The sequence below is a fragment of the Phlebotomus argentipes genome, unplaced genomic scaffold (genome assembly GCF_947086385.1).
Source record: "Phlebotomus argentipes unplaced genomic scaffold, Phlebotomus argentipes genome assembly contig_2, whole genome shotgun sequence".
Taxonomy (NCBI): domain Eukaryota; kingdom Metazoa; phylum Arthropoda; class Insecta; order Diptera; family Psychodidae; genus Phlebotomus; species Phlebotomus argentipes.
This window is the reverse complement of record NW_026776162.1, coordinates 2,344,023-2,354,165: the sequence shown is the minus strand read 5'-3', so window position 1 is coordinate 2,354,165 and position 10,143 is coordinate 2,344,023. Positions and strand designations below refer to the sequence as shown.

Below are 10,143 nucleotides of genomic sequence, written 5' to 3'. Positions count from 1 at the left end.
TTATGCTTTATGCTCATTCGGCAGATTTCCACTGCTATCACAATTTCGTCTCTCCCTTCTCTCGCGTGCTCGGCGATTCTGGAACCATATTTTCACGCGAACGCAGGACAAATCGAGTTTCTGGGCGAGACTATTGGCTTCCTCTGAACTGAGGTATGTGGACACTTTGTAGGCATCCTCCAAGGCACATAGTTGACTTACAGTGAAAGGGACGCGGGGCAATCGTCCAGGAGTTCGCTTGACAGGTCCTATTCTCAGTGGCCCTTCAGAAGAGGCGAAAAGAATCTTGCAATAATTCTCTTAATTTTGACTATTAAGAACTCACTTGGAAGCTTTGGAGGGTGATATCTTGTGTACTGAAGCCAATCCAGATGAGGAGTGTGTCTCTGAATCTCTATCCTGTTCTGAGGATGACACTGCGAAGAGCATCCTGGCCAGTGATCCACAAAAGGCACTTCCTGGACTTCATCATTCCTTTTAATATCCTCTCCCGCTCTGTTTAAAATGTGATCGATGCTAAAGTCACTCTGTTTCACACATAAATCCTTCTTCTCCATCACGACACAGAATAAATCCAACATCCTTCGGAAGGAACAAAGTTGAGTATTGCAGGATATCTGAGGATGAACTAATCGAGGCTCTGAGGATCCCTTCTATTTATACGTGAAGGATTAGAGACGGCACTAAGGAAAGGAGGCATGAAATTTGGGCGGATCCTTATCTCCTTCTCTCTCCTCTGTTGCAATTCCGACCACATTCGTGTAAAAGAGCGGCTGTATGAGTACTGAAGAGGTATCTATTTCACCCAGAGGGATGATCCTCACTCGTCCTGTTGAAAGTGTGTCTTGTTTACCCTTGTTTATGTAATTACCAATCACCAACTGCTCCTGAATATATTCATTGGGATAATAGCTGATAAATTGTGATCTCTGCGAGGGGAGGAAGTTTCTCTAAACCACTTCACATGCTAAGTGTACAGATAAGTTCTGATTGTAAAACTAACTGATGGTTTTTATAGAGGAATTGTCTGACCATCCCCGAACGGTATCAATTACAGAATGAGGGAAATGAATTACAATATGAAAGGAAAATTAATTTATTTTGTAACAATAGTTTAGTATCGGATTTCCAACATGAGGCATTCCGGATAGTCCTTTTACGCGCTTCCCAGGCCGCCAAGAGGCCACCAATTCGCGCGGTGAGGAGCAAAAGGCCGCTCTCAGCGGGTGATTGGATTATCCGGAAGGTGATTCTTCCTTTGCGGCGAAGAAATGAACAGTATATATCTTGCATTTCGCAATGCTCCTTATAGGATTGTCTCTATTATTGGGAGCATTTTATTGAAGAAAAGCCGATTTGGCGCCTCTTTTGAAACCGATCCGCACATCTCCACATCCTCTCAATCCTTAATCCACTATTCAGCTGTGGATTCATGGTTTTCCCAGCTCATGACGAATCTATTACCAGTTTGTCGAGAGGACAAACTCGAGGACACTCTTCAAATTGGAGACAAGATCCTTATCAGCCTCGGTATTGGTGAAGTGTCTCTTTATGGTTTTATTTTGCAACAGTTTAATGCAGGCACAAAGGGAGAATGTGATTCTTATCGCATTCTGTCTGGTGCTTCTCGAGCGAACGACAACATGGGAATCAGTTGGGCTTTTCTCGCATTTCTCCACAGACGCAAATGCAGGAGGTAAGATGAGGACATCTCAGCGGCTTGATGTTCTGTGTACTCAATTTTGTAATTGAGGGATTTCGGTTGTCTCATTCCTGGCCACTGTCTTCTCAAGAGTCGCCCAGCCGGATTGACCAGCTGCAGATTTAGGACTATGATAAAGCTTTTCAATCAATTAGCTTCGCATTGAGAAGATTTAATACGTTGATCTCACGTGTAGAATGACGTTCAGATTTTCATGTTTTGCAATTGAAAAATTAATTTATTCTGCACAATTGAGAAATTGTGGGAAAGGTCAGATAAACAATGAATTGATTTGCCCCAGATTAACCAAGCAAAGCTGCTTAAATGAGCAACAGTGATAAGATTCTACTTGCGGTTCGTGTGGATATTTTCTGCACAAATATTTAACAGAGAGACAAAATCTGTGCGAGTAGGTTAAAATTATTTGTTCGTGAAAGAGCAAATGAGAGTCAAGTTCGGAGAAAGTAAGAACTCCACGATTGAGGTCAAAAACCCACCAAACAGCTTTTTTTCGGGGCTGCTAAGTATTTTTTTTCATGCACTCACATGAAGAAAATGGCATTAAAACAAATGATTTCGCATGTCCGACCAAATAACTTTTAATTATACATATTAAAAAGACACAATAAAATTGTAATTGACATCCTCTCAACTTTTTTCAATTTTTCACGGCTTTAATTGCATTTCAGACGCTGATGTAGGGGAAAGGGAACCACGGTCTCCCCACTTACAGAGCAACTCTTTTCTCTTTCTTTCGTCGCTTATTTTCAGTACTTTTCGTGCCGTTGAGACATTCACATCCGCTCCTTGAATGAATATCGCGAAAACAGTGACAAAAATTGTGAAAATGGCCAATATTCCTAAAATCGCCTTCAGCAATGGCCTGGAGATTCCCGCTGTTGGTTTGGGAACGTGGAGAGTGAGAGCTGAAAATTGCATTTACCTCTGTAAAGTATGCTTGACCCCATTTCCACTGTTTTTCAGGCTCCAGATAATGAAGTGGAGACCGCTCTAGAAACGGCTCTCAAGTGCGGATATCGCCATATCGATGCAGCTCCGGTTTATCTCAATGAACCCGTCATCGGGCGAACCTTGAAGCGCTTCATGGATTCTGGAGAAATTAAGCGCGATGAATTGTTTATCTGCACAAAATTGCCGCCTCATGCCAATCGTCCGGGATGCGTGGAGAAGTACCTCAAGAAATCTCTGGAGAGTCTCCAGCTGGATTATGTGGATTTGTATCTCATCCACACGCCTTTCACTGTCCCCGAAGTCGATGGGGAGTTCCTGAGGGATGACAATGGGTACGTCATCCTCGACAGGGAGACCGACCATGTGGCCACATGGAAGAGAATGGAGGACATGGTGTCCCAAGGATTGGCCAGGAACATTGGACTCTCAAATTTCAATGAGCGCCAGATTCAGCGCATTCTCGATAATTCAACCATAAAGCCAGTGAATCTACAGATCGAAGTGCATGTGTATCTTCAGCAGAAGAGTCTCGTGGATTTCTGTCGCAAGAATGACATTGTGGTTACGGCGTATTCTCCTCTGGGCTCCAGAGGCATTGCAGACATGCTCAAATCTGCCGGAATCATGTGAGTATTTCTTTTATTACTGTGCATACAGAGCATTTTGTTTGGGTGTTTAACATCCCCATGACTACTGAATAGTTAGTTTCTCTCCGGAAATGGAGCGTCGTGATCTCAGAAAGAAGCGTCTTCTGAGCAAATTTGAACCCATTTACTCAGAAGAAGAGGATAATCTTGAGTATCAAAGTACAATAGTTCCTGTTCTCAGCGAAAACTCGACAGTTCCTCAGGAAGTGCTTCAATTTGATTATTCCTTCGGTTATAATTGCAAGAAGCTCTCAAATCTCTGTTTAATCGATAAGAATGTTTTGGTGTTTACCTCTGGGAACCTCATTCACTTCCTCAATATCCCAAAGGTGTCGGTGTCTGTGAGGAGAAGTGAGGGAGGAGCGGGAATTGGGAGCATTGCAGTGAATCCCAAGTACAATTACTTGACTGTGGGAGAGAATGGCCACGATCCGTCAATTTATCTCTATGAGTATCCCAGAATGACTATCGTTTCGAAACTTATGGGCGGTGGAAATGCCACAATATCTGCCCTAGCCTACAGTAATAATGGAGAGATGTTGGCCTCACAATCAGGCCTTCCTGACCTCATGCTGACCATATGGAATTGGCGCGAAGAGAAAATCATCCTGCAACAGAAATCCTTCAGAAATCTCGTCTTTAATCTTCAATTTTCAACAGTCAGCGACAATTCACTGATTACTTGTGGCGTGGATCACATAAAATTCTGGAAGATGTGCAAAACATTCACGGGCTTGAAACTCACCGGAGAAGTAGGAAAGTTTGGCAAGACCACAGTTTGCAATATCTATGGGATTTTAGCAATTGAGGAGGACAAAGTGTTATCTGGATGTGCTTGGGGAAACATCTTGGTTTGGGAAAAGGGAAGAATTCAATATGAGGTGTGCAGGAAAAATCGCCGACCCTGTCATTTAGCTCCTATTTCGCAAATTCTCTGGCAAAGCGGAGAAGTCTTCACGATTAGTTTGGATGGATATGTGAAGGTGTGGTATTGGGACTCTGTCGAATCCTCAAGTCCATGCTCAGAGGATGAGGCTTTCATAGAAATTGAACCTCTTTATGAGTACTTTATAGGCCACGACAATCACAGCAGTGAGCTGATTTCACTGGTCAAGAGGAATCCCTCAAATCCCAGAGATTACATGTGGTTGGCTCAGGATGGAAACGGAGGAATTTGGCAATGTGACATCAGTCCAGAACCCTTTCCTGAGCCTCCTATTCAGCTGTTCAAGTGTCATGCAGGAGAAATTGTGGCTGTTTCCGCCAGTCCAACAACCAATCACATCGCCACTCTTGGGAGAGACGGAAGACTCCACATCTATGACTATGAACATCACCAATTGGTGCACCAGCATCAGTTTAAATCTCACGGAACCGATATGATCTGGTTTCCACTGGATTGCGATCCTTCTGGACGTATTCTAATCAGTGCTTTTAGCGATGGTGCTTTGAGATTAGTGTTTCTGGCTCTAAACGAGAAGAAAATCCACCTTTTCCAAGCAATTAAAGCCCACAAAGAGGCCATCAAAGCACTATGTTTGAATCCCTCTTCGACAATCTTGGCTTCTGGGTCACAAGATGAAACAGTTTTTATACATCAACTGAGTAAATCCAATAACTTGATCTTCATCAATCCAGTTGGATTGGTGAAAATGCCCTCAGCAGTCAATGCAATCACTTGGAATTCCACAATTCCTTCGAAACTACTAATAGGGTGTCAAGGAAATGAAATAATTCACGTTGATTTCCCGGAAAAACCATTATTCTACACAGAAAATACATTTTTCGTGTCTAATGTGGGCAAAGAAGAGCTCCAATGTCCGCCCAAAAAGAAAGAAATCCAAAGAATGAAGAGGATTACTGAAGTTTGGTATAAGAAGGCGATTATGAAGGAATTTGTACCAACTTATGCACCAAAAACCATCCAAGAACCGATTCCTGAAGAGGATTCTCTGGCGAAATTCGCCACAAGCTTTCAAAGAGATGATCTTGCATTGGAGATCACAACACCTGATCCTGGAGAAATCATTTGGATGAAATTCATCGACAAGGACAGTTTTTGGGTGGCAATGTCAGGAGATGAGAGTGGATATTTGTACGAGTATAAGTTCAATGAAGAATTCAATCCCATCAGATGTATTACAATTCCAGACGCTGAAGATCTAGAAATAACTTGCTATTTTTACAAGAATGATTTGCTGGCTTTTGGCATGAGCAATGGATCGATCCGTCTCACCAAAATCAAAGAGGATTTTCGTTCCTTCGACGATCGCTGGGAATTGGTGATGCATAGCAATGAAAATGGAATGATTCCTCGCCTGGTGGATAGTCGAGATGGCAAATATCTCTTCTCCATTGGTCACGATGGTAATATATTTTCATACAAGTGGAACATTGCAGGTTTTACCGGAGTTCCTACTAAATCTGTGGATGACGTTGAATTTCCTGATGTTGAAGAAATCATGGATAGGGATTTCTCTAAAACTCTCTCTTTGGAAGAGGAGAAGCAGAAGATTTCTGATGAATTGCGCGAAAAGGAGAGTCAAATCAAGAAGCAAAACATCCGCAATATTCTCTCAGTTTATCGAGATGAATTCAAAGATATTATTGAGAGAAATTCTCAGCTTCCAGAAGAGCAGAGAATTGGAGAAAGTGATGATCTGCAGATAGATGAGAGGATTAATAGAGACTTGCAGAATTCTTTGGAGAAAGAAATGAATTTGTTGAAGAGGAAGATGGCTTTCGATGTAGAAAAAGCAAAACTAGCCAGCAGCAAGATGATGCACTACTTCATAGATCCTCTAGAAACTTATCCCATCAAAGTAGCGGGTCTTAACACACCCAAGAATGTGAAATCCTTCAGGGTTCAGAAGCTGAATGAAGAGTATTTCGCCTGCAAAGATGATCTTGACAGACGAATACTGCTGGATGTGGACAAAATCACGTGAGCTTATCGCCAGATTATTGTTATTTTATCTATTGAGCCAATTCTACTCTTATTTCAGGACTAAAGAGCAGAGATTATCCATCGAGATGACCAAAAACTTAGGTTACACTCAACGAACAATTCAATCTGAAGGCGAAGGAGTGAAGATGAGTCGAATTGAATCCTTCCTGAAGGATTTAACGGAGACCAAGAGCACTTACAATCTTCATATGAAAATGAGGCGTCTTCTGAACAAATATCAGGAGAGGAAATCCAGAGAGATGGACAGGAAGCGGGAATGGGAAGCTGTCAATGGCCAAAAGCCAAATATTAATGTCAATCATCCAGACGACGCGAAGGCTCTGATTGATGCCAAAGCAACGATTGGGGACTACAAATTGAAGACTGATCTCAAGCACTTACCGACAGACAGTACTCATAATATGCTTCTGGATAAGTACAACGAGATACTTAAGATCAGAGAGGAAATCTTCCTCAAGAAAAATGAGTACAATGAGAAGATTTTCAGTTTGCGACAGAGAAAAGCTGATCTTGTGGCTTTCATTGGGCGCCAATCGGAAAAATTGAAAGAAATCCATAAGGAAATCCCGGAAGAGGACAGAAAATTCATTCCTGAATATAACGAAATCAATGAGAAGATTGAATACCCGGAGATTTCTTTGAAATTGCTTGATCAAGGAGAAATTATTGGGGTGTCTCGCATGAATTCTACAAAGAAAAAGTTCGATGAAGATGAGATAATGGAGGATCTTGATATTGATGATCTTGAGAGGGAAATTCTCTTCAATTTAGCTGAGAGTAAGGAAAGTGCTTGGAAAGTTGAGCTGCAGAAAGCGAGAATGTCAAGAAAACTCTTCGAGCAAGGTCAATTGACTGATGAAATAAGTGACAGGATTAAGGATTTCGATGATTACCTCATTCAATTGGACCACGAACGACTCAGTGTAGAGTTGGATGTGAAATTCCTCGAGATACAACTTCTCACACTCAACGAAGAATTGGAGATTTTGAGGGATTTTGAAGACAGAGAGGTTGGTCTGGTGGAGCATGTGGATGCCAAGATGCTGGAGAATAGCCAACTCTTGGGTACAATCATGAGTCAGGAGACCTCATTGGATACTCTGAAGAAAAATCTGCACAAGTTGAAGGAAGAGGAGAAGGGTTTTCAAGTGAAATTTCAAGAAAACTGCTCAGAGAGTCGTTTCTTCAAAATCTTCAGGACGATTTTTGATGGGAAACATGGTTCAGTAGAATTTCCTCCTTCGATATCACTTGGGTCTGTGGATGCAGGCAGTCAAGATTGCTCGTTTCGCTACGATGACGACGCTATTGATGAGTATGACAAGGAATTGTATCACTTTGTGCTGCAGCTGAGAAAGCAAGTGTTGGTAAATGCAGAATCTCAGTATTTGGAGCAACAGAAGATAGCCGAGACCAAAGCGAGTCTCCAGAAATTGACTGAAACCATAAAGGATGTCCAGAAGGATTTAGCTGAGAAGCAGGAGAATCTCCTGAAATCACGAAGGGAAAAGCAGAAGCTTCTAAACGATGTGAAAACTGTGGTGATCCTCAAGATGGATCAGCTTCAACACTTCAGAGAGAGGAGTGACTTTGAAAATGTGGAAAAGACTCTTCTCTTCACCAACGAGAATGTGGCTAAACTCTATGCTCGCGTGGGACAATTGGCTGTAGAGACTGTGGAGGCGAAGAGGAAGCACCGCGTGAACATCGTTCACTTGTCCAGGCTCAAGACCGATTGCCACTGCATGGAGGGCGAAATAGCACAGCTGAAGATGGATATCAAGAGTGCCATGATTAAGAAATTTGGTATGATTGTGAATCTGGATGAACTGCAAGAGACTGTCTTGAGACGGCTTGTGTATGAGATTCGATTGAATATAGACAGCATTGCTGAGGATTTCGACAAGAAGACATCAGAGCAGAAGAGGATTCTGTCTGAGAAGAAGATTGATTACATTAGGGTGATTCGAGAAGGGACAGATAAGCTGAATATTTTGACGGTTCTTCAGGAGGAGCAAAACTTCTTGGCAGAATTATTGGCTCACCAGCAGAAACTGCGCCAGAAGAAGAAAAGTCAGAGACAAATTGACTTCATGAAGGATCTCGAGAAACTCAGAGAGATAGCAAAGCAACAAAAGACCCAGATTGAATCTCTGCAGCGAGAGATTCGCACGTTGAGCCTCAAATGCAAACCTTTCGGGAACTTGGCTTTGGACCCCATGAAAACCCCCCGAAAATCATTGGCATTCGAGCAGAAAGAATATGAAGACTCTATTTTTGCAAGCGTTGTGGATTCTTTGCCCAACAGTGATCGCAGAGGTTCTCCAGACTTCTTGTTGTCCATGGAAATTGTGAACATCGTGAGTGCTTTCCTGCACAAAAGTCTTATGGAAAAGCGTATCGAAGAGAAGTATGTTAAGAGATGCAGTGATGGTCTCACCAAGTACTTCTTGAACGTTGCGAAGAACTTTGACTTCAGCAAGAGCGAAGAATTGCTGCCCTGCATCGTCCAAGACTTCCAATCCTATCTCCCGGATGAGTGTCGTTGGTCAATCTCAGCGGCGGACATTGCCAATGTCTTCGAGAGGATCATGACGAAACTGCGCACGGAGGAAAATGATGTGGACTTCAAGGATGTCATATCGGGAATCGTGGAAAACTCTGTGGAAATTGTTACTGTAACGGGAGCAGAATCCTACACAGACGCCCTAATCACAGAGATTTTCAGACAGATCTGTGTGACTTTGCAATTGTCTGACTTCACCGATAAGAGTCACATTAATATGCTTGTAGATGCTGTGGCATCAATGTCTGATCTCAATCTCACGGAGATCAATATGGAAAAGGTCGTCCAAGATGTAGAGGAATTCGCCACGACTAATCTCACAGATGATATTGATTCTAATTTTATAAAAGCCCTCATTGGAAGTTTCATTGAGAAGCTGAGAGGCAAATTATCTTAGGGTGTTTGAGTGAAACTGAAGTCTGAACATGTGAATAACCAATTATATTATCATAGAAAAGTGTGTGAATTGCTAAAAAAAAAAGTGTAACTCTAGTAAGTTCAGCTCATGTTAAATTTATTTAGGAAAATCTTTACAAAAGTAAACATTTGTGGCAATTTTAAGTCAAATTTAATCACAGAAGTGTGCCAAAAATTATGCTTTCATTAGAGATTGAAATGTTGATTTTCCCAAATATTGTATCAATGTCTATTTCTCCGAGTATTTCGTGAAAAAAAAAACCAGTCACATTACCTTATAACTCTTAATACTACACGTATTTACATTACAAACAGCTCTATATTCAACATTTAAAAGTTCACATGTGATTCTTCACATCAAAATTAAAGCATAAATCTCATATAGTCCATGCAAATATGTCTATATATTGTTAAAGATAAACTTTGTTATGATTTACAGACGCAACATACCGGATCTGGTTGAGAATCCCGTAGTGATGAAGATGGCGAGTAAGTACGAGAAAACGCCCGGTCAGATTCTGCTCAAGTACAACGTCCAGCGTGGTCTGGTGGTCATCCCGAAGAGCACTAACGAGTCGCGATTGAGACAGAACATTGACCTGTTTGATTTCACACTCTCGGAAGACGACATGGAAGTGCTGGCGGACATCAATGAGAACGTGAGAGTGTGCGATTTCGCCTTCTTCAAAGGGTAACTTGACTCTCTCTCTTCACTGTTTCCCTTGCATTGATACAATTTCCTCTCCTCTTGCAGGATGGACAAGCATCCCGAATTCCCGTTCTGATTTTGATGCATTGGTCATGTTCTTGTTCTCTCCCTATTTATCCCTGGGTATCACTTTTAAAATGAGGTTCTCGAGTTAGTGGCGTT

General features: G+C 41.9%; 2 protein-coding genes across 2 annotated transcripts; one reads left to right on the top strand and one right to left on the bottom strand.

Annotated features, from left to right (window-relative positions):
* On the bottom strand, nucleotides 1–610 carry LOC132264867 (homeobox protein MSH-D). The gene is made up of 2 exons (XM_059765202.1): nucleotides 326–610; nucleotides 1–263 (listed from the first exon to the last, which is right to left on the bottom strand). The coding sequence occupies exons 1-2, from the start codon at nucleotides 579–581 to the stop codon at nucleotides 1–3; spliced, it is 519 nt and encodes a 172-aa protein (XP_059621185.1). The 5' UTR covers nucleotides 582–610.
* Nucleotides 611–2,296: 1,686 nt separating this feature from the next.
* Nucleotides 2,297–10,142, top strand: LOC132265140 (1,5-anhydro-D-fructose reductase). The gene is made up of 4 exons (XM_059765660.1): nucleotides 2,297–2,621; nucleotides 2,687–3,300; nucleotides 9,712–9,963; nucleotides 10,027–10,142. The coding sequence occupies exons 1-4, from the start codon at nucleotides 2,514–2,516 to the stop codon at nucleotides 10,055–10,057; spliced, it is 1,005 nt and encodes a 334-aa protein (XP_059621643.1). The 5' UTR covers nucleotides 2,297–2,513; the 3' UTR covers nucleotides 10,058–10,142.
* The last annotated feature ends 1 nt before the right edge of the window (nucleotide 10,143 follows it).

Coding starts and splice junctions, on each gene's coding strand:
- LOC132264867 (XM_059765202.1), bottom strand. CDS start 581: ATGTTGGATTTATTCTGTGTCGTGATGGAGAAGAAGGATTTATGTGTG. Junction 264..325: donor TCACCCTCCAAAGCTTCCAA/GTGAGTTCTTAA, acceptor CCTCTTCTGAAG/GGCCACTGAGAATAGGACCT.
- LOC132265140 (XM_059765660.1), top strand. CDS start 2,514: ATGAATATCGCGAAAACAGTGACAAAAATTGTGAAAATGGCCAATATT. Junction 2,622..2,686: donor TTGGTTTGGGAACGTGGAGA/GTGAGAGCTGAA, acceptor ACTGTTTTTCAG/GCTCCAGATAATGAAGTGGA. Junction 3,301..9,711: donor CTCAAATCTGCCGGAATCAT/GTGAGTATTTCT, acceptor TATGATTTACAG/ACGCAACATACCGGATCTGG.